Genomic DNA, 24,704 nt, shown 5'->3' on the forward strand with positions numbered 1-24,704 from the left:
AGTGGGGCCATGACGAATAACGTCAAGATACGCAGAGGCACAAGAAAGAGTTGTCCCTTAACCCAGTGCAATGGGCAGATGGAAATGAAAAATGCCTCTCTCCGTATCCCTATGACACATTTTATGATGAGTCCCCAAGTTGTGATCCTTAGGGTAATGGATATATTTTAGATTTTTGATTGCAATGCTGCATTACATTTGAAGTGGGAAGAAGCTGTATTATTCCTGATCAGAGATGAGCCTCTACTAATTACTGCACATTTTCTTCAAGTTGAATATACGAGTTTAGAGTACCTAGGTATGAGAGCTTGTTAGGTATTGGGTTTCTAGTTGTCAGAGGTATGCACCCTGTTCAAATAGGGACCACGATCCTAGTCAGGGTAAGTCAGATACACATCCTAAATTAACCTGTACTCACTCTGTTAGCTTAGCAGAGAGCAGTCAATCATAACTTAAGAGTCAATGTGTAAAATATTTGTGCAACAGTTCAAACAGTAACATACTGAAATCAACACAAAAAGACCACATCAATTTAGAAAAATAGATTATGATTTTATATATAAACAAGACCTAAATGACAAAAATCCAATAAGTAGCAGTTGAGATATGAATTTTTAAAGATTAAATGTAAAAACAGCGCTTGGATGCAATAGGCGCCTACGGGGGTTATCTGGCCGCGTTGGTCCGGGGCAAAGTCAAAAGTTTAGGCTGACTGTCATTGAGCACATTCTGGATACAGGAGCCACACAGGGTCTGCTGAACAAAGTACCTTGATCCTGGTTGCAACAGCAAGATGCTGGGTGCAGTCGAGCGATGCGTCTGTGTCAATCCCGCAGTAGAGGTGATGCGTAGATTTTATTCATGCAAGAATGCGTCGGTTCTGATGTGCCGGTTCTTTAAGGGGATACGCTGGTTCAGTGTGTGCTGTGCTGATTCTGCTCCCGCAGCAGTGATGTTGCGTCAGTTCTGCTACACACAGAAAGGAGAGGTGTTGGTTCAACTGAAGCCAGCACCTGGGTCTACTTCCAATGGACCGGACACATGAGCAGGTGCTGAGACTTTGATATCCCTGAGTATCAAAAGCAGGAGGCGAGCCAACAAGCTTCACTCTTGGAGATCACTCTGGGTTCAAGCAGAGTCCAGTTCTTCCTTAGCAGGGTCAGAGAGAAGCAGGCAGCAAGGCAGCACAGCAGGGAAACAGTTCTTCCAGAGCAGCAGTCCAGCAGAGTGACACTCCTTGTAGCAGCCCAGCAATCTTTCTTAGCAGAGTTGCTTTACATGTCTGATTTGGTGGGGTCAGAGACCTAGTACTTATAACCAGTTGTGCCTTTAAGTGGGGTGACTTTAAAGAAGGGTCTTTGAAGTGCGCACCGGTCCTTTCTTCTTGGCCCTGGCTCCAGACTCACTACAGGAGTATTCAACCCTTTGTGTGGGGACAGGACATTGCCCATTCAGGTGTCTCAGCTCCTCCCTCCCATCCTGCCTAGGATGAGCCATCAGGATCAGATGTGCACTCAGTCACACCTACCCTTCCTTTGTGTGTGGCTGTCTAGAGGGAATGCACAACGTCCAGCTGTCATCAACCCCAGATATGTATCGGAGACAGGCTTTGGGCACACAGAGCTTTAAGAACAGAGAAATTGCATCTTTCTAAAGTAAACACAAGGAGATGATGGACGGAGCGCTGAAACTTTTCAGACACTCACCCACTGTCACAGATCTGGGTTGAATCCATCATCGTTCTTTAGCTCACTTCACCACCCCAGTTCAGACATAGCTTCCTATAGCCAATCGTATCAAATTTAAAACGCTTGTTCTGGCCTATCGAGCTCTGAACGGCTCTGGCCCAGAATACTTAAGAAAGAGATTGAGACTGTCTCACTCAGTCAGAGACCTTCGTTCTAACAATCTGCGTCTCATGCTTGTGCCTAGATTCCGTCGCTCAAGAATGGGTGGCAGAGCATTCGCTGTTTTAGCGGCCAAACATTGGAACAGCTTACCGATCGACCTGAGATTTGCCCCATCTGAAGCTCTGTTTCGTAGAGGCCTGAAAACTTGTCTATTCGCTTCTATCTAGATTGCTCTTCTCTTCTAGCAGATAAGTTTAGCGCCGGGACACCCCCGTCGGGGGTAGCCGTGCGCTGTATAAAATCCATAAATAAATAAATAAATAAATCAGTCTTGACCCAGTGCCTCATGGGAACGGTCCAGCCCGAACTGCCAAGCCATGTCTTCCCTGGACCGGAAACAAGCATCCTGGGACCGGATTCGGGCTAACAGCCCTCATTAGCCAGGGTGGCTTGAATCCAGTGGCAAAGTGAGCAAGGGACCCACATCTGGGCATACCCTGCCAACTTAAGGCGAACAAAGCAAACACAAGGAGATGATGGACGGAGCGCTGAAACTTTTCAGACATTCTGCTGACGGCCAAGTGTCACGTCAGGCGGTTTCCCTCCTCTAGGAGTTAGGTTTCGTCATCAATGGCAGCAACTCAGTCCTTATTCCGACCCCGAACATAGTGTTCCTCGGGTTCGTCGTGGACTCAGTCCGGTCATCCTTCAGCTTGCCTTCCCGGAAAATGGCAAAAATTCGACATGTGCTGAAGCAAACTATCTCCAAGGCTCAGACATCTCTCCGGCAGATTGCCAGGGTGGTGGGTCTACTTTCCTCGTCCATCCAGGCAGTCTTCCCGGGCACCTTCACTACTGGGCTCTCCAACGACTGAAAGCACATCATCTCCGAAGAGGCCTATTGTACGATCAGATGGTTCCTCTTTCGGAGGAAGTCAAAGAGGAAATGTTGTGGTGGCTGACACATATGGAGGCTTGGAATGGTCAGGCGATTTTCGGATCAGTTCCAGACCTAGTGATAGAATCCGACGCCAGCAGGGCGGGGTGGGCGCCAGTTGCGGGGAATTCTCCACCGGAGGCGTCTGGTCATTAGACGAGCAGAGGCAGCACATATATTGCTAAGACCTCGTGGCAGGATCATTTGCAGTTCGTTGCTGGATCAGAGACAAGGTGAGGTTGTGTGTCCTACTAAAGATGGACAATGTCTTGGCGGTCTGTTATGTCAACCGTTTGGGAGGTTCTCGTTCCCGCGCCCTAGCTAACATGGCAAAGGAGTGTTGGGACTATTGCGTAACCCATCATGTTTCGGCAGCAGCAGAATATCTACCGGGCACTCTAGGCACCTGAGGGATTCCAGCCAATGGAAGCTGGATGTTCAGGTCTTTCAGTGGCTGCAGGTCTTGTGGGGCCCGTTCTCGGTGGATCTGTTTGCATCCCACCTAGATCACCAGCTTCTGCGATTTTTCAGCTGGAGACCAGATCCTCTAGGGGAAGCAACGGATGAGTTTCAGCAAGAATGGAACCGGGATAGGGGTTATGCCTTCCCGCCTTTCTCGATGGTTCTGCGGTCGGCTGCTTACATCCGCCATCAGGAGGCGGAGGTGGTGATGGTAACTCCATTTTGGAAGTCCCAAGTGGGGTTTCCAGTTCTTCTGAACTTTCTTGGGATTCTCCAATCCTACTCCCTGTTTCCTCATCACCTCCTCAACACGGAGGAAGAGCTTCACCACCTCCTCACTCAGGGGTCTCTCCGCCTGATGGCGTGGCGGCTTTCAGGCGACGTTGGTCGCTCCCGGGACTTTTGAGACCGGCTGAGACACTCCTTTCTAAGGCCTGGGCAGACAGTACCTCGAAGTGCTATCGTTCAGCCTGGACTAGGTGGATGCGTTGGTGTCTTCGACAGGGTTTGGATCCCATGGTCGCAGGCGTAGTTCCCGTTCTCAACTTCTTAGTGGAATTGGCAACAGTCGGCCTAGCATACCGTTCCATTAACGAGATGCGTTCCGCCAACTCGGCGGCTCATTGCCCAATCGACGGCGCCCCTATTGGGGGTCATACCTCTGTCTGTAGGCTACCCAGGGCCATTTGTCTCTCTTTACCTCCCGAACCGCGGTATTCTGTCCTGTGGGACGTCAATTTGGTTCTGAATCTGTTTCTCTCTTGGCAGCCTAACAAATACCTTTCTTTGAAAGAGCTGTCGGCCAAGTTGGCCATTCTCCTATGTCTGGTTTCTTGTCGTAGGGTGTCTGACGTCCGGGCACTGGATATCTCAGAGTGAGTTTTTTCCCCGGAGGGGGTTACATTTACAGTGGGACGCAGTACTAAATCCGGGTCAAGGACAATTTCGTATCCAGCTTTCTTAGATGTCCCTAAGCTGTGTGTGGTGAATTGCCTCAAAACATATGAGGATATGTCAATGGAACTTCGTCCTCCAGGCGAACAACAACTTCTTATCGCCTTAAGGAAACCGCATAATGCGGTCTCCTCACCCACTATAGCTAGTTGGGTGCGGTGGGTCATGCAGGAAGCGGAAATTGACACAAAACAGTTCAGTGCTCACTCAGCCAGAGGCGCGATGGCTTCTAAAGCTTTTACCCTGGGAGCCTGTTTGGAGGATTTGATGCGTGCAGTGGATTGGTCATCGATTCCACCTTTAAGCGCTTTTGTTTCAAACCGGTGGTGGACATTGCTCAGTTAGTGGTAAGTAAGCTTTGAACTAGCATAATCGGAGCCCCCGGTCATGACATAGAATCGAAATTTGCCTAGCACCGTAACGGTAAGTTTCAATTCTATTAAGGACACGGAGGCGAGGATTATCCCTCCCAGAGCACGAAACTGTGCGAACCCTCCCATATTTACCTAAGTAACCTGGTTTAAAGGTTTTATTGTCATATGCTTTGTCATTCGTATCGATGAGCTTGCATTCACATGATGTTGGTGCTTTTTCTTGAGGATCGGGTCCTGAGTAATCTCACGTGGTTTCCTTATAATACAGGAAATGATGGAGCCAAACAGGATCAGTAACGTTCAGGCGTGACTCGCGCAAAGAAAGAGGAGGGTTTGACAAGATGGAGGAGCTTTCTATGGTTCATGGACATTGAAGGACTCGGTTGCTACACTATCCGATGGACTTATGGGAATTTATGTTTATTAAGCGATTTTGCTTGTTTTTTGGTTAAGAGGAAATTATGTTTTTCTACTATGTTGTTGAGAAAAAGTAATTTTTATTGCTTTTCTGGCTGCTGTGTGTTCGATATAAAATAAACGCAAAGGAAGAAAAGCATAATCCTCGCCTCCGTGTTCTTAATAGAATTGAAACTTACCGTTACGATGCTAGGCAAATTTCCGAATTCTAAGCGCTAACACACCAGCTCTACAGACATTGACTGCATCAGGAGAAGCTATGAGCTGTTTACTCTAATGGCGTTACTGGATTCAGGTTTCACCCAGGGTGCTAAAAAGTTTATTAGAAGTCCTATTCTAGTCTGTCGTCATTTAAGACTTTTGTGATGTTTTTGTTTTTTTTTTGCAATTTTATATAGTGCATACTTGGCCCGAAGTTATTGGAAATGCACCAGTTACGTTACAAAAGGACACATTCATTTTTAGTAGGCACAGGGAGATTTATTTCTTTATTTATAGAGCGCAACATTCATCCATTAGGATATCACAGCGCTAGTTAGCAGAACTCATGGTAGAGGTGATATTAGGGTGTTGATGGATCGTCCAGTATTAAGTCTTAGGGAATAAATGAGTTTTGGGTTTCTTTCTGAATACTAGGTAGTCAGTCAGCCGTGACGCAAAGTTCTTGTGGTCTTAAGTGATCTGCCCAGAATTACAGGATGTAGAGCAAACGTCAACCAAGTGAATTTTCACTCAATTATTTAATGATCTTAAGTGAGGTTTGTAGGTATTTGCACAGACGTATCAGTTACAGATTCACGCATATATAAATCCTGTAAGGTCACGGTTTCACTATATCCATTGCGGTTAAAAATGAAGAGGAGATATGTTTAGGCTGATTCAAAATGTTGACTGAACCAAAAGCATGTTGAAATCAGTTACATAAGTTGCCCCATTAATCATGTTTTAATTGATTTGCAGATTGAAAAGCCTCCTCCCAGGCCAGCTGCCAAAGAAAAAAATGTATTTTCTCCCATGAAACGTAATTTGATGACTGAGAAAGCAGAAAGAGAGAGATAAGGACTAAAAACCAACCCAGTTGTATGTATCAATCTTATTACAACCACATTCTTACAACAACAATATAATTTAGATGTCACAGAAAAAGGTTTTTAACCATACCCAGTCAGATCAGATGCCATTAAGAAATGTAAACACTTCATTTGGGAGATGACATTTATAGATGTATGAACTGCAGCACGAGGCACGCCATAAAAAAGCAAGTAATTATTATCTTTGCTATATGTTACATTGTTAGGTAATGTGAAGATTCAATATTTGACTCAAATGTGTTTGCTCTGCAATGGTGTCCTGAGTGCTGTCTAAGTATGTCATATAAAGCCCCAATCACTCACAGTTAACACAGTGTTCCTCTCCTAACAGAGCATCAGATTACTCAAAGAACGGGACTTGAAGAACGGGACTTGAACTATTGAGGGGGCAAGATGGCGTCCGAGTAAGCAGTAACTGATGCCGTTCCGCTGACCCGATCCTCGGATTAAGGAGGACTGAAAAATGAAAAATCCCCGCGTCTATCTAGTATCTAGTTTTTGAGACTATTGAAACTATTGAAAGCTGCTTTATCTGAAAACTGAACAACTGCCGTACGCCCTGTGCACATTACGGTCTGAGTCTGAAAAATACGAAACAGGCGTTTCCACCTCTAGCGAGGGAAGAAGACTAACCCCCAGATTCATCATTGTCCCGTTTTGCGAGTCCTTAATAGCGATTATTAAGGAATCGCTATTACGGACTTGCAAAACGGGATTCATGTAGAAATCGCAATTTTATTTGCGATTTCTACAGCTTCCTTATTTGCGATTAGCAAATTGCTAATCGCAAGCGATTTTAAGGGTGCCAGGGGTGTCCAAAGGACACCCTGTAGCACCCCTGAAATGTCAATGTAGACTGATGTTGCGCACACACATGTCCAAAGGACATGTGTGTGTGTGTAACATACAACTTAGAAAAATGCACTAAAGTGCATTTTTCTAAGTTTTCGCTATTTACCACGAAGTCAGACTTCGAGGTAAATAGCGGCCAAAAATAGCGAATTCGCAATTTGAAAATGGTTAATGAATTGCATTTAAGGAATCTCAAATGGAGGTTCCTTAAATGCAATTCCTCGCAATTTTGCGATTTCGCAATTAGCGATTTTTGCATTTGGGATGATGAATCCCAAATGCAAAAATTGCGCTCGCAAAGGGCCAGATTCTCAGAATCTGGACCTTTGCGAGGCCATTTTTCAGTGATGAATCTGGCTGTATATCGAATAAGCGCAGATTCTTCAGGCCCGAATGATTCCCTGAAAGATAACATCGCAAAAAAGAAGCAAGAAAAGAAGAAGACAGAAAAAACAAAGCAGATTAACGTGTGAGGATACTACAGACCAGGGGAGCAAAACCGATCAGATTGATCATAGATTGGATTACTCATCTTCTCAACTCACGACTCCCTCTGTCCACACGCTATGCTCATCGGGTAATCCTAATTTGGGTGAACACAGGCAATCTGATAGCACTGACAGCACCGGAAATAAAACAGAACCTTCTCTGGCTGATGTCTTAAATTCGATTAAAAGCTTCCTAGGAGATGTTAAATCGGACAACCAGAAAAATCACCTGGCCATTTAAAACTTCAAGGGGCAATTAAGAAAGTGGGTCACACCTGTACGGAGATCTCGGACAGAATGTCTTCAATAGAAATACGCACAGAGAACCTTGAGAAAGAAGTCTCCACTCTTCAGACACAGGGAAAAGAACAGGAGGGAATAGTAAAAGAGCTGATGCTGAAGATTGAGGACCAAGAGAACAGAGCCAGGCGTAACAATTTATGCTTCCTTGGAATTCCTGAAGGGGTAGAGGGAAGTGACCCAAGGAACTTCATGATGTCCCTTCTGAAAGAAACATTTCCAGAACTTCAATCTTGGGATTGGGACAGAGAAGTCCAGCGTGTTCACCACTTCCCCTTAACTCTCCCTAAACGCTCTCAAACACCGGCACAATATCCCCGAGCAGTGCTGGTATATTTCGGGAACTTGCTATTGCGTCAAGCAATTTTTGATCTCGCACGACCCACAAGTAAGAGGAAATACAAAGGCTTTATGTTTTTTAGTCGACCCGACTATGCTCACGCTACCGTTGAACGAAGGTGGAAGATGCAACAACTTTTGACTCCCTTTGAACAAATTGGTGCGACTGTATATTTACAGAACCCAGCACGCTTAAAGATAATCTTTAACGGATCAACCTGAAGCTTTACATCTGAAATTCAAGCATATTTAACGGAAATTTCAGACTCTGGGAAAGATAAAATTAAAAAATAAAAAGAGTAATTAGGAAGTATATCTACAATATAAACTCTAAGCTTTCAGTGACATGAATAGATGATAAAGATTAAAGAGCAATTGCCTTAAAGCTACATTATCCAAAATCATATTTGTAAATTTAAGACAGTGGCTATCCACAATGTTTTTTTTCCCTTTTTTCTCCTTTTTTTTTTTCTCTTTGATAGTGGATACCGGGATCAGGTCACGGACCCGGACGTGGTTCACTGACTACCCGAATGCCCTCACCCTGGTTCTCCCTGAACCAGGTAGCCTCAATGGATCGTGGAGGGTGGCGGGGGGGTTCTAAAGGAGGGGGGGTCAGGGCAAAGGATGGGGGGGACAGGTGAACAGGGTGGGAGTGGGGGTGGGGAGAGGGGTAGGAAACTCAGACCAGGGTTAATTGTCCAACATACATATTCACAACTCCAAAAAGGGATAAACAGTTCTGAAGGCAGTACTAAGCAATGGGGGAGCACTAAATGTAAGGTTTTGTACAAATATCCATGGGAACTAGGCTGAAAATGTTATCAATTAACATATGTGGTCTGAACGATGAGAAAAAAAGGCAAAGGGTAGCGGTTTTCCCGCTGCGATTTTAAAAAACCCGCGTTACGTGACGAGCTCAGCTTGTCATCAGCGTAGGGCAGGTTACGCCCATGACGAGCTGAGCACGTCATCAGCCCAGAAGGGGTTAAACCCAATATTATATGTATACAAGAAACTCATATCGAGGGTGGTCAAACATATCTTTTGAATAGATTGGGTTTTAAGATGGTCACTGCAACATCTCAAAAGGCAAAAACAAAGGGAGTTGCAATTCTGGAGAAATTAAGTGGGATGCAATTTAGTCGATCCCGGTCAGATAAATATGGATGGCCGATAACAGAGGGTCAAATGAACACGGGAACAAAGCTGACTCTTTGTATAATATACAGTAACATAACTGATGATCCTGAAGTTTTAGATCATATATCTAACGAGCTCGTCCACTGGCCACTCCCAGTTATAATCTGTGGGGATTTAAATCTGAATCTACCTAGTGTATGGTCAGAGGGGTCTGGATTTAAATATAAAGGCCGGAAGCCAAGAGTTTTTCAGGCCCTTAAAAACCTATGGTAAACTCATGGTCTCGTTGATATATTGCAAGCAATACACCCAAAGGATCCTGGCTATACGCATTATTCACACCCACGTATCTGTCACGCAAGATTAGATTATTTTTTGGTATCCAACAAGTTAAAAGTGAAGTGTAGTATTGACAAATTACCCCGGGTACTTTCCAACCATAACCTCTATTGCTAACTTTTGAAATCGAATCTTCCACAGGAACTATGAAATTTTGGACATTTGAAAGAGCACTATTAACTAATGAGCAATATTGTGACTTCATTCGACAATGGATTCCCAGATTCCTAGAAGGGAACATAGGGAGCGCATCTATCGAGACAGTTTGGGATGCACTAAAAGCAGGTATTAGAGGTTAGACACTGCGTTTTCTATAAATGCTAATAAATAAGCAAAAGAAGAAATGAAAGTCCTTCAAAACAATGTAACTAAGGCAGAAGAAAGTTTAATTAAATCTATTACAGAAGGTAGAGCACCGGAAGAATATCTGAGTAATATAACTATTGCTAAGAATCATATTTTGAATATCTTTATAACAAAATTAATTGATAAGGCAACTTCGTATAAGGAAAAGGCGCTTTACAAGCTCAAATACATGCATACAAAAGGTATATGAACTAAATGAACAAGTAGGACATCAGCTGGCGGTCCGGACTCGTGAGGAAAACACCACCAATGGTATAAAGTCTATTCGGGATCCAGACGTAGGGTTAACAACAGACTCCGAGGCAATCAAAACATCATTTCAAAAGTACTATCAGACGAAATATAATGATATTAACATCTCACAATACTCTATTAATGAGTATATTGATCAAAATAACTACACCAGATTAGAGAGTGCCAAGGCAAATCCTATGGATTCTATCCCAAATTGAGAAGAAATTGCTCTCGCATTAAATAGCTTGGCAGCTGGTAAAGCAGCAGGCTTAGACGAGATCCCAGCGGAATTTTACATCAAATTTGCCGCCCAAGTAAAAGAGATATTACTAGCATTATTCATACATATATTCCAAGGGGGTCGCTCACCAAGATCATGGGCTAAGGCTAAAATTATAGTGTTTCCTAAAAAAAAATAAGGACCCTACCGAGCTGGGATCCTACCGTCCGATAACTTTAATAACGTGATTCAAAAATATATTCTAAGCTACTCGCTATGCGATTAGCTCCTAATATTGATAAAGTAGTAGCAACTAGACAGCATGGGTTTATACCTGGAAGGGACACCACTGATCACATACAGAGGGTCATCGCACTATTTGACTGGACAGAGGTTTCAGGAGACCCTATGGCCCTTATATTGTTAGACGCTGAAAGGGCCTTTGATAGGGTCTCCTGGAACTATCTCTGGGCAGCAATGGCCAAAGTAGGGATTGGGGCACCATTTATTAGAGCAGTCCAAAATTTATATCAGGACCCCTCAGCGGCTGTTAAGGTGAACAGGGGGGACAAGACAGGGCTGTCCAAGTTCGCCCCTTTTATTTGCACTATACATCGACATATACGAAGGTTAGAAAATAATCCAAAGACTCAACCGATACATATCAGAGACCAGACTACAAAAACGCTAGCGTATGCTGATGATATTGCTTTAGTCACCAATGACCCAGTGAATGAAATTGGTCTGATTGAAGAAGAAGCCGATGTTTGGCCAGATTTCAGGGTACAAACTAAATCAAAACAAAACGCAAATCATTCTCAATAATAAGACAGTGATGATAGATCCACAGGTTGTAGAAAAAGCAAATATACCTCAGTGTGAGTGTAGCCCCTGAAATAGAGAATCTTGTCAATGATAATATGGCCCTCTAATGCAGCGTACCAAAAAAGATATGACTCGTCTTAATAATCTACATCTATCTATCTGGGGCAGGTCTAACATGATTAAAAATTCTCTATCTACCTAGATTTCTATATTTTTTCAGATCAATCTGCTTAGAATTCCCATCACAGCTGTTTAAAGATATAGACCACATGTTCTCCAGCTTCCTATGGGGATATAAGAAACCCCGAAGAGCATTCCGAGGAATTACCCTATCTAAGGATAGGGGTGGATTGGCATTACCCAACCTTAAATTATATTATTGGGCAGCCATATTGAAATACTGTACTACCTTACTTGATACGAATGCAAATAACGAAGGTGAGATCCCTTCACCACAAGAACTTAATTTAGGTAAAGAATCGAGAGGTGTGCTATGGCGCCACATTAATGATAATTATTTTTAAGTTAGATTTAAGTCACTACTAGGCATCTACAAGGCATGGAACTATATACGGAAATTAGCCGGTTTAGGACGACTATCATACTGCACTCCAATTTATGAGAATAGTAATCTCCCCGAGATATTTGACGATTTGTGCATGAAAAAATGGATACACAAAGGTATAACGCAATTAGGTTGTTTTTATATTAAGTCAACCATAAAATCTTTTGGGGAAATACAAATGGAATATAATCTTGATCAACATGATTTTTTTAAAATACCTGCAAATCTGTGATTATCTTTCGAAGAAAGGAGGGGGAGGGAATGGATTTCAAACAGTTGAGCTAATGGAAAGCATTATCAAAAAAAAGAAGTCAAAATTGGAACATTATATGAACAACTGATCGGCTGTCTCCCAGATGATCTGGATAATCATATGAGTATATGGCAGACTAAACTTGGAGTCTCGGCTGAAGCCGTAACTACTCTTTTACTTTGTATCAATCTAGTTTAATGTCCACTAAATTACAGGCTCAATATTTTAAGACTTTTTTTCCATTTGTACTATACGCCAAATAAAATAGCTAAATGGGAGACCTGGAAGGGAACTACATGTCCAAGGTGTGCTTCCACTGAAGCGCATAGTATACATATGTTTGCCTCATGCCCGGTACTTAGGAAAGTCGTTAATGATATCTCAGACTATTTGTCAGAATTATTTAATACAAGGGTAATAATCTCCGTTGAGGAGATTATGCTAGGAATAGCTAATCCCCCATGACCACAAGGTATGTGTGGCCTGATATTTGTTGCAATGGCGGTTTTTAGATTATGTGTGGCATCAGCATGGCTTAATGCAAATGCTCCAGCCTTTCAACAATGGAGATCTAGATTGCTGGCCACTTGTAGTTTGGAAGTAGTCATCTACAAAAGAAAAAGGCTTTAATAAACGCAAAAAGGGGATGGCAATATGGGATCCTATTTTACAGTGGGTACAAATGTAGAACACTTCGGTCTAGATTTATATCTGGATATAAAAGCCGTGTGAGTCTTGATTTATTATATGACCATGTTAATACCTTGCTCTCCGATTATATATTTACCTGAAATGTAATGCGCATACCGAAGATATTATGTATCAATCAATCAATCACTGCATTTATAAAGCGCGCTACATACCTGTGAGGGTCTCAAGGCGCTGGGGGGTAGGGGGCCGCTACTGATCGAAGAGCCAGGTCTTGAGGAGTCTTCTGAAGGCCGGCAGGTCCTGAGACTGTCGTAGGCTGGTGGGGAGAGCGTTCCAGGTCTTGGCACGAGGTAGGAGAAGGATCTTCTGCCGGCGGTGGCCCTTCGTATACGGGGAACTGTGGCGAGGGCGAGGTTGGCTGAGCGGAGGCTTCGGGTGGGGGTGTGGAAGCTGAGTTGGTTGTTGAGGTATGCAGGTCCAGTGTTGTGAAGGGCTTTGTGTGCGTGGATGAGGAGCTTGAAGGTGATCCTCTTGTTGACGGGGAGCCAGTGCAGGCCTCTCAGGTGGGGTGTGATGTGGCTGCGTCGGGGAACGTCGAGGATCAGTCGTGCCGAGGCGTTCTGGATTCGTTGCAGTCGTCTCAGGAGCTTGGTTGTTGTTCCTGAGTAGAGGGCGTTCCCGTAGTCGAGTCTTCTGGTGACGAGGGCCTGGGTGACGGTTTTCCTCGTGTCGGGAGGGATCCTTTTGAAGATTCTGCGGAGCATGCGGAGGGTGTTGAAGCAGGACGCGGAGACGGCGTTGACTTGTCTGGTCATGGAGAGGGTGGAGTCGAGGATGACCCCCAGGTTGCGTGCGTGGTCTGTGGGTTCCGGGGCTGTTCCTAGCGATGTGGGCCACCAGGAGTCGTCCCAGGCTGATGGGGTGGGTCCGAGAATGAGGACCTCCGTCTTGACAGAGTTCAGCTTCAGTCTGCTGTTCTTCATCCAGTCGGCTACGGCCTTCATTCCTCTGTGGAGGTTGGCTTTGGCGGTCTTCGGTGAGGGATATGATCAGCTGCGTGTCGTCGGCGTAGGAGATGATATTGAGGTTATGTTGTCGTGCGACGTGGGCGAGCGGTGCCATGTAGATATTGAACAGTGTCGGGCTGAAGGAGGATCCCTGTGGGACGCCGCAGATGATCTCGGTGGATTTCGAGCGGAAGGGTGGGAGGCGGACGCTCTGGGTTCTGCCAGAGAGGAAGATGTGGTCCAGGCCAGGGCCTTCTCTTGAATTCTGGCGGCATGGAGGCGTGCTGATAGGGTGCGGTGGCAGACTGTGTCAAAGGCTGCTGATAGGTCTAGGAGGACGAGGGCGGTTGTTTCTCCTTTGTCCATCAGGATCCTGATGTCGTCAGTGGCGGCGATGATGGCGGTCTCGGTGCTGTGGTTGCTGCGGAAACCGGATTGGGAAGGGTCCAGGATGTTGTTGACTTCGAGGTAGCGGGTTAGCTGTTTGTTGACAATCTTCTCTGTCACCTTTGCAGGGACATGGGCCAGAAGTTCTTGAGGTCCTTGGGGTCCGCCTTGGGATTCTTCAGAAGGGCGTTGATCTCGGTGTGCTTCCAGCTTTCTGGGAAGGTTGCTGTCTCGAAGGAGCTGTTGATTGTTTTTCGGAGGTGGAGCGCGATGGTTGTGCTGGCTTTGTGGAAGATGTGGTGAGGGCAGGGGTCAGATGGGGATCCGAAGTGGATGGAGTTCATGGTTTTGATGGTGTCTTCGCCGTTGACGTTGGACCAGGCGTCAGGCGACTGGTGCGGGTGGAGGTCGCGGGGGTGGTGGTCTCGGTCGTGGGTGTCGGAGTTGAAGCTGTCGTGGATGTCGTTGATCTTGCGGTGAAAGAAGGTGGCCAGGGAGTCGCACAGGTCTTGTGATGGTGGGATGTCGTTGATGTTGGAGCTGGGGTTGGAGAGTTCTTTCACGATGCTGAAGAGTTCTTTGGTGTTGTGTGCGTTGTTGTCTAGTCGGTCCTTGAAGGCGGTCCTCTTGGCGGCCCTGAAGAGTTGGTGGTGTCTGCGGGTGGCGCTCGTGTGGGCTGTGTGGCTGTCAGGTGTTCGGTCGTGGAGCCATTTCTTCTGCAACTTCCGACAGGTGCGCTTGGAGATCCGGAGGTTTTCGGTGAACCAGGCGGCTTTCTTGTTGGTGTGGTTGGTTGTGGAGGTCTTAAGCGCAGTCGTTGATCCACTGTCTGAGGTTGGTTGCGGTGGTGTCTGGGTCGGTGGGGTCGGTGGGTGGTCTCAGGGCGAGGGTGGTGGTCAGTTGGTCCTTGGTGACCTTGCCCCAGCAGCGGCGTGGCAGCTGTTGGGTGCGGTGGTGTGTGGTGGGTTTCCTGAAGGTGAAGTGGATGCATCTGTGGTCGGTCCAGTGGGGTTCCGTGGTGTGGTTGAAGGAGACGTGGTGGCTTGTGGAGAAGATGGGGTCCAGCATATGTGTCCAGCGGCGTGGGTGGGTGTCGTCACGAGCTGTTTGAGTCCAAGGTTGGCGAGGTTGTCGATCAGGGCGGTGGTGTTGGCGTTGTTGTTGTTGTTGTTATCTAGGTCTGGTCTGTTTATTGGGGTGGGAGGAGGTGGACAAGGGGCGCAAAACAGAAAATAGAACAGATGTGATGTATGGTGTTAATACAAGACATTTTATTATGGTGATTTGCACTGTCCAATAAAAAAAAATAAAAAAAAAATAAAGGTGTATGAACTGCAGCACGAGGCACACCATAAAAAAGCAAGTAATTATTACCTTTGCTATATGTTACATTGTTAGGGTAATGTGAAGATTCAATATTTGACTCAAATGTGTTTGCTCTGCAATGGTGTCCTGAGTGCTGTTTAAGTATGGCATATAACGCCCCAATCACTCACAGTTAACACAGAGTTCCTCGCCTAAAAGAGCATCTAACTGTAGATTACTCAAAGCTTGTAGCACTGCACCACACTTCCACACCTTTGGTTTAAGTGTCCCTTCACAGGCTAATCACAACAGAGAGAGAGACAATGTATTCTCACATCTTCACTCATTCCACTGAATTTAACCTCTTAACGAAGTGAAGAAATGGAAAAGTTATTCAATCAGATTATGCCAAACCTTTGCGTAATAACCAAGACCAAGGATAAGAACCTCAAAGATCCTATTTCATTAACCATTTCTGATAAACCATTGTCCTATTTTCACATGGGCCACTGGAGTGAGCTCATCAGCTATATTGTGGGTGGATGGGAAAGATGGACTAAAGATCGAAATTGGGATAGACCAGGAGTGTGTCCAACATTAGTCATCGATACTAAATCCAGGCTAGATTTTCAGGATATCAACCACACCAAGAATCCTGAATTTTAATTTTTCTCCTGTATTGTGTACCCCTTAAATAAAGGGACATCCTTTGGGTATACACAGAGGTTGTTTTAACAGTATTCTGGATCCCATTTTATCTTGCACTCCCTCACAATGAGGTTGAGGCCACCCTGATAGCATCATCATATCAAGGTGGGACAAGATAGACTATGATGAAACTTGACCCAAAAGTATGGGTGTGGCTTTCTCATCCAATATATTATATGGTTTGTTTTTAGCACCATACTGTTTCCAAATGATGTAGCCAGATTTTCTGAACAATTAACGCTCTCTTGACGTGGTTGATGAATGTTATGGAGCATGAGCTATACTGAAAATGCTCTTCCTCTATGTAATTGTGGTACACAGATTTTCAGGATAACCACTGACTGTGTAAATGAACCTCATTTAGACTAATTATATTATACTCATGTGGTTATACAAAATATCAGTCATAACTTTGATCCTAATCTGTGAAGGCCGGGCACAGCTGGGATAATTTATACTGCATGCATTACCCTACATCAATGGCTGTGATAGTCTTGGCATTGGAAACATGATATATGAAAGAAATGAACGTCACCAAAGAGCAGGCACAGTGTTGTAAGATGAATTGTGTGCCTAACGTTCCCTAAGAATATTCCAGGATTTTGAGTGCTGGAAATCTACATCTGCAAAAACCCACTTAATCAGTGGATAATCTGGTCCCCAGTTACCTTCTCATGGCTACACTGTGTTCTGATGTGGTTCCTCCAACCAAATATGATAATAAGAGGATATGCCATGACAATTGGCTGAAGATCCTTTTATTTGTGGATGACACCAATTTGGAACAATTCTGAAATAGCTATTTGCTCAGACTGTCAAAGCCATGTGTATAATTAGCAGGTGCATTCTCATCTAAAGCAATTTCAGTGCTGTTATTTCATGGTCAACTACCAATTTCTAGTGGTTGTTCAATAAGTAGCTAGTTTTGGCATATATCTGCGCAAAACTCGATGTTGTGGCTGTGAAATTCTGGCTAGCGCATTTTTATACATCTTTGAAAAAAATTATATCTGAAAATTATTTAGCACATGTGTTTGGTTTTAGCAAATGTCAGCAAGTGCCTGTTGAATTACTAGTCCAGGACTTCTGTCATAGTGGTTGTTTCATTGTCCAGGGTCTTGCCAAGAGATGGGTAGGATATGTAATTAAAACACAGCATTATTGACAAAGTAACAGGTATTATTAGCCTGTGCAAATGTTTGGTGTTCCGATTTCCAGAGCTGATGATACTAGATTAAAAAATAGCAAGAGCCCATACTATCTTAGTTTTCATTGGCACACTGGGGAGTACGGGGGTCAATAAGGTTTGGGCAAAGTGAAAAATCATAAAACATACATTGTAAGCACCCGCGGGGCAGAAAACATTCGAGAAAATAGGATTACTCGAAAATTACATTTTACAGATTGAGAAAATGGATTTATTGATATGGAATATTTTAGCAGTCTCTGCACTATAACAATAATAGATGCAATCAAATGCGTCAATCATTTGAAACAAAATCAGTATGCGCCATTTCAATTACAGCCTACTGATCTGATCAGGTTTTCTTTGTTAACACTCGAACACATATAGGCCGAGCTGTAAGGGATACACGTGTATCAGCTTTACAAAGGGTGCATAATCTGTTATGCACTGGTGCAAAAGGAAGTTCGTAATAAGGACTGGTGTAAAACCTGATCATTACTATTTTACAACTACAAAAATATTAAAAGCATGATTTGCTCTTCTGTCTACACCAGTTCAAAGTGCATGAAAAACTGACCAGGATATTTGCATATGGTCGGTTTGTATGAATTCCACATTCTTGCACATCGTAAAGCAATCAGGAGACATCCCTCAGAGGGTAAGCCAAACCTAGAGGTTTCAGGCAAGGGTCATCAGAGCCCTCGCAAGTGAGAGTGTAGAAACGTGTTAAAGTTGGCGACAAGAGAAGAGCTGAGCTGTGCAAGAAGTTAAATGAGTGGAACTCTGGCTGAAAAGAGACCAGGCCCTACTATGAAACTAGAGGGCATCGATAAAGTGGAAGCTGCTGAAGAAGACGCCCCCTCTAGTAACCACACTTTACTCATTAGTAATGAGTCCGGATGAGTGGAAACAGACTGGCAATGGAAGAAGTACATTTAACAAGCTAACGTTTTTGGTATTTGTCTTCCTTCTACTGAGGTTTTGACAAACCGAACACAATTCAAGCCATGTGAGAATTACGATAATGATGAACAACAAGGGGTGGAAATATCAACACAAAGGTGTAAAGTCCCGTGGGAGCATCAAGGACAGCTGGAGTTCAGCATCCTTCCTAGTCACTGATCATTACCCAACACCTTTCCGAACTCATCCCCCAAATTCCAGCGCCTCGCTCTAAGGGGAAATTAAGCAGGGATGCACTAAAGAGGAATTCTTGTTAAATAATAGCAGGTTTAGATGAAGAGCTTGCAGTCCGTGCAAGTCTTAGAGTAATGACGGCCTTCTCTAAACTTTCAGGCAAATGAAACTCGAGTATTAAAGGCATTAGCGGAGTAACAACCAGCATCCACACAGAAAAGGTGTTGATACATTTATGCATCATCAACCCACACCACACCAAGAAATGAAACACACTCACCACTGTATGCCAAACATTTCCAGTATGGCTTATGTGCAGCTCTCACATTCTGAATGGATTCCACCGCACTAGAAGGGAAAAGACACGTGGAGGTTACATCATACTTTTAGCCTTAAGAATGTGTACAAACTACTTCCACAAAAGAGGACTTGATTGGGATTACACCAGGAGAAAACCATTCTGAGAACTCCACTAATTCATTATGCTACATAAAATTAATTTGTCATTATTGTTTGAGAATAGTCTCTGCCACCAATGACACTCTCAGCATATTGTGTAAGCAGCAGAGCCTTTTTCTTTAATTTGATTTAACCTATGTAATACTTAGGTCTTTTTCATGATTAAACAGGCACTTTAACTCTGCAGTTCAAGATGCCCTTCGCACTGAACCTTTCCCAACAGCAGTATTTCCTCATCTCCACCCTGTTTCCCTCCAAGGAAGAAATCGGAACCTTATATCCAAATCCAAATGAGAGGCCTACTCAAATCCATCACTACCTTGCGTTCGTCCCCCTTGAACACCGAAGTGGTGCGCCCTTTCCAATCAGTACCTTGATTCTGAAGACCCACTTATACTCATCAGTAGCCTGCATATCCCCTTTTCTCCCAGCCTTCCATAAACATGGAGAGCGGATCGGAATAAAATGGCGCACAAGAATCCAAAATTAGCTTTCAGTTGGACAGATATGCCATTAATGTAAATACAATTGCAGTTTTGTTTACGATTCCTTTTCTAAGAGGAAGCTGTCCCCTCAATCTATTAAACATTGCTCCTTTCCTTATCACAATATTCTCCAAGGAAATAAGTCTGTCACCTTTTTAAGTCTGGCCTTGGGGGTCGATTATCTTTCTCTCTGGACTGTTTTATTATATTAATATACATTTTTTTCCACTGGAAAAAACAAAGGTTTCAGGGATGTTATAGTAGGCTCAGATTTCACACGCACAAAACAATAGAAATTCAGCAGTTATAGTTACCTGAGCTAACTATAACTTACGCCACCTCAATGCACTGCTTATGCCCTCACTTATTACATCACTTGTGACATGGTCGGTAACATCACTGATGACATCATGCAGTGATTGTGAGTGTTTTCTACGAGTTTATGAGTGTTAAATATATATACAAAGGTACTGCAAAAGTAAAATTAGTACACTAGGTGTACTACTAATGAGTGATGCTACTTGGGTGAGTAACTGGGTGTGTAAGTGGCTGTATGGGTGAGTGAGCGGATGTGTGATTGAGTATGTAAGTGGGTGTGTGAGTAGTTGTATGTGTGAGTGAGTGGCTGTGTTGAGAGGCTGCATGGGTGCATGAGTGGGTGTGCGAGTGGCTGCATGGGTGAGTATGTGGCTATATGAGTGAGTGGCTCTATGGATGAGTGAGTGTGAGTGGTTGTATGGGTGTGTGAATTGGTATGCGAGTGGTTATGTGGGTGTGTGAGTGGGTGTATGAGGTTGAATGGGGGTGTGAATCTGGGTGTGAGTGTTCTGTAGATGATGTCATCAGTGATGTAATTCGAGATGTAATATGTGAGGCCATAAGCAGTGCATTTCGGTGGCGTAAGTTATACTTGCGCTCACCCACCCATCCAGTCACTCACACAGCTACTTATTCACCCATACAGCAACTCACATACCAAAACAGCCACTCACTCAGATTCAGTCACACAGCCACTCAAGTGACATATGTTAGATATAGTATAACTCATTAGCAGTACAGAAACAATAGTAATTTAACTTATGCAGTAGCTTAGTATATATCTTTAAATCTCAAAACCTTTTATGAAACATACTAACTGGATGATTTCATCAATGATGTCAAAGTCAAAGTCAAAAAGTACTTTATTCGGCTAAAAGGTATAACCATAAAAGCAACAGCAGTCATATTTCATTTACAGTTCACAGTATTACATCAATGTAGGAGGATATTAAAACAATACATAGTATTTACACTGTTACAGTTCGTTCAAGCGAAGCGACTTCCTAAATTTAAAAACCAGTTTAAAATACTCAATTAATGAAGCCACAGTAAAAACATTGTCCATTTTTTGCAGTTCTAGATATGCTAGGCGACATCTGTTCACATTCATTTCCTTTAAAATGGGGACAATCAATTTTCTACGAGGCAGCGTATAGAATTTACAAAAAAATAGAACATGTATATTCGATTGCATAGATATTTCATCACAGGGACATAAAGGGAGTTCTTTGGACCATGAATTCATTACAGGGAAGGTAAATAGTCTAAAAACAATGTTAGCTCTAAAACGTGTCAAAAGTAATCTCTCAAAATTGCGCATATATAAACTTAAGTATGGCTGTAATTTGTCACTTATTAAAATTAATTGATGAGAAGTGACAGTATTTTTATTCGATTCATCAAGCTGTCTTCTATTTCTGAGGAATTCCATACATAGTATCTTCAGATCTTTTCTAGAAATATTTACCATGGAAGGCGGATCATTGTAATAAAGTGAACGGTCTATTTCATTAAGAAACGTTTTGATGTAATTTAGCCATTCAACAACATTTGCTCTCCCCAATTTTAAGACATCCTGTATTATGGCTCGGTTTAATACACATTCGTTCACTGTCCATACTCTGTGCCATAGTAAAATGGGTTGTACTCTAATTGTGTCCGTAATATAGGGCATCCCCAACTCATCATGGCATATAGAGTTCGCTGTACTCTCTGGAAGTGATAGGATGTTCTTTAAAAATTTATTTTCGGCTATCTGAAGTGACTTTATATTGGTATAACCCCAGAGGCCAGCTCCATACAGTGCCACAGATACACACGTCGCATTGTACACAGTTAAAATTTCCCTGATTGGTTTCATTCCCAATTTACGTGTAAAACTTTTTAATGCCATGATTGTTTTAGAGAACAAGAGCGTTCGTACCTTCACCGCACTTGACCACGTACCAGTTTCGTGAAACAAAATTCCAAGATATGGGAAGGTAGATGTTCTTTCTAAGGGGGCATTATTTATGTACATTGTTTTCATTTGTTTTTTGGTGCGCATGCCACAGTTCATTGAAAAAGTCTTCCTACAGTTTATTTTTAAATTAAGATCAAGCATAAACTGGTTAAAGGATGTTAACATTTTTTGTAGGGCAATGGGGGTGCGTGCCATCAAAACAGCATCATCTGCGTACAAGAGTGTAGGAATAAATCTCTTTCCGATCTTAGGCATGTCCACACACTCTTGCAGCAGGCACTTTTCCAGACCATTTATATAGATAAGAAATAGGAAGGGCGCCAGTACGCACCCCTGGCGCACTCCACGACCTATTCCGAAAGATCTGGTACATTCCCCCTTCTTGCCAAAACGTACAACAGCTGATGCTCCTGCATATAGGTCCCTTAAGAATTGGATTATCGACTTTTCCACGCCCAATTGTGACATCACGTCCCATAATTTACTATGGGACACACAATCGAAAGCTGATGTAAGATCAACAAATGCACAATATAGGCGCTCCCTTTTTATCACAGTATGTTTCTGCTGAATCAAGAACAAATTTAATCCCTGCTCTATTGTTCCTATGCCTTTTTGAAATCCAAATTGTAAATCACTAATTACCCCCGCCTCCTCCGCCCAGTTTTGCAGTTTAACTAAAATCACTCTACCGAGGATCTTTATTGACGAATCCAGAAGGGAAATTGGCCTATAGCAGGCACAATCTTGTCTGTTTCCCTTCTTGTAAATGGGTACAATAATTGACGTGAACCAGGAAGGGTTCAATCCCCTTACGAGGGCCGCATTAAAAAGTTGTACAAGTATCGGGCCCCATAGTTCGATATTTGACTTGTACAAATCAGCCGGGATTCCATCTGGGCCCGCCGCTTTTCCGCCCTTGGTCGCTCCCAGGCTTTCAACAATCTCTGGTAGTGTTACTTTGAGTTCACTTTCCTCCTCAACTGATTCGCCTTCTATGTTTACCCCAGTATTTCCTAACTCATCTACTGACGTATACAAGGTGGAAAAATGCGTGACCCAACTATCCTCATTGATCGCAATTTCCAACCGTGCTTTGGTATTTTCGTATGGTAGGGGGGCGTTTACCACCCTCCAGAAGGCGGATACATCCCTTGTTTGTGAGGCTGTGCAAAGTTCTTCCCATACACCTTTTTTAATTGCATCTCTTCTATTTTTTAGGGCCTTATTATAATCCTTCCTTAGGGTTCTTATCTCTACAGCATCACGCGGATCCTTATGTAATGCATGTTTAAGATCTGTTAGAGCCTTAGTACAGGTTCTATCAAACCATCTTGTACCCTTCGTTAAACCATTTTTTAATACTAAAAGTAGGTTCTCTTTGATAGTGGAAGCAATGATATTAAAATTAGCTAATATACTTTCACTATCGGACTCCTCATCTAGACAGATCTCAAAATTTTCGGGGCAGCTAATTAACAATTTTTTAAGAAAGTCTTCAGGTACCACCTTACTCCACTTGAGGGTATACCCATTCTGTCTACCTAATATAATGTCTGGGACAACCTGTATTTGCTCATTATAGGAGGCCAAGAAAAGGTTCTCAATCTCAATTTTTTGCGGTAGGTGGTCACTGAGTGGTGCATCCATTATTTTATAACTAACCAGTTTATGACCATAGCCATTAGACCAGAGGCTAAAGTCTATCGTAGTGGATGCTCCCCTCCCAATAAAAGTTGGTTGAAAGGGTATTGACTGCTCGGTTAATTCATTAGCAAATCCCAGATCGTGATCAAATAATAATTCGTTCAACAGATCCCCGGTCTCTGTGTGTTTAAAATGTGGTAAATTAACATCCTGCTCCAACATTATACCACAGATTCCTTTAGAACCTTTTGTACATAATGGACAGTTAAAATCACCCCCCCACAAAATCATTACCTCCTTTCCATTGCTGTCAGACTCACACTGTAGGTCGATCGCTAACATTTTCAAAATGTCACGTGAAATATTAACTGGAATATTATTATAAAAGTTTATAATTACAAAACGCAATCCAGTTTTAGTGTCTATTGCTAATTTATGGTAAAACTCACACTTACAGTAAAAGCGTACCCTCTCATATACTAAGCTATTCGACAGGTACGTTATCAGGCCACCCTTTGGTCTCCCATGTCTAGCCCCAATCGCTGGTGTACAAAATGTTCTATAACCATTCAAATGTATCTGGTCAGTGGCCCATGTTTCCTGGAGGGCCATAATTTCTATGTCTTTTATCACGCCCTCCCAATCCGGGTTGGTGATTTTTGTTTTAAGTCCTGCCACATTCCAGAACATTAAGGAACATGTATCTTTTTTCCGGTGCGTACTTTCAACACTTCTGGTGTCCATTTCTTTGGAATTTTCGACCTCATTTCCCAAGATATTGGCCACATTTAATACATCATTTGCAGGTATTAAGTTCTTTCCAGATTCCTGCCTTGGGGTCACAGCAAGTGGAAGAGTCAGCCCGGGGCTATCCAATGGGTTACTTAGGGTGGGTAAAAACACAGGGGATTTTACTGCCTGGATGTCTGACTGTCAATCTACAGCCTCCAAGTTGCTGAATCGATTGAAACAAGGAATAGGGAACGGAGCTTGTTGGAAGTCCCTCCATTCATTATGTCGGTATTGGTCTGAATAGTTTATTCCCCCTCTCCTTCGTTTAACTATAGACCAACCATCATTTACCTCTTCCCCCCAAGCATTGCGAACTGAGTCATGTCGTGTTTTGTTTCCCCATCCTCCCTGTGCAGAGTTAGAGCCCCTCATCCAGCTCCATCTATTATCCATATGCTGCACAGGCATGTAAAAGAAAGAGAGCGGCCTTGCCACAATTTTTGCCCCATTTTGACCCTTAGACCTTTCACAAATATATTCCACTGATCTCGGGTTGTCAAACGTTATCACCACACAGTCCCCTTGTAGTCTTTTTGTACTTTTCCCCACCCAAGGGGCACGCTCCACCATCTTTAAGTTACTATGCAAGTTAGGTGGGAGGGGGTGGTTTGAATTCAACCAGTGAAACACTTTATTTTTAAGTGCCCAGA

At 43.3% G+C, this 24,704-nt stretch overlaps 1 protein-coding gene across 3 annotated transcripts in view; it reads right to left on the reverse strand.

Annotated features, from left to right (window-relative positions):
- The window catches only part of HDAC10 (histone deacetylase 10), a 527,678-nt gene that overhangs the window by 163,993 nt on the left and 338,981 nt on the right, over positions 1-24,704 (reverse strand). For all 3 annotated transcript variants that reach the window (XM_078656727.1, XM_078656714.1, XM_078656722.1), the window contains exon 14: positions 18,671-18,738. In XM_078656727.1, the coding sequence (XP_078512853.1) occupies positions 18,671-18,738 (68 nt within the window). The remainder of the gene's footprint in view (positions 1-18,670; positions 18,739-24,704) is intronic.

The sequence above is a fragment of the Lissotriton helveticus genome, chromosome 1_1 (genome assembly GCF_964261635.1).
Source record: "Lissotriton helveticus chromosome 1_1, aLisHel1.1, whole genome shotgun sequence".
NCBI lineage: Eukaryota > Metazoa > Chordata > Amphibia > Caudata > Salamandridae > Lissotriton > Lissotriton helveticus.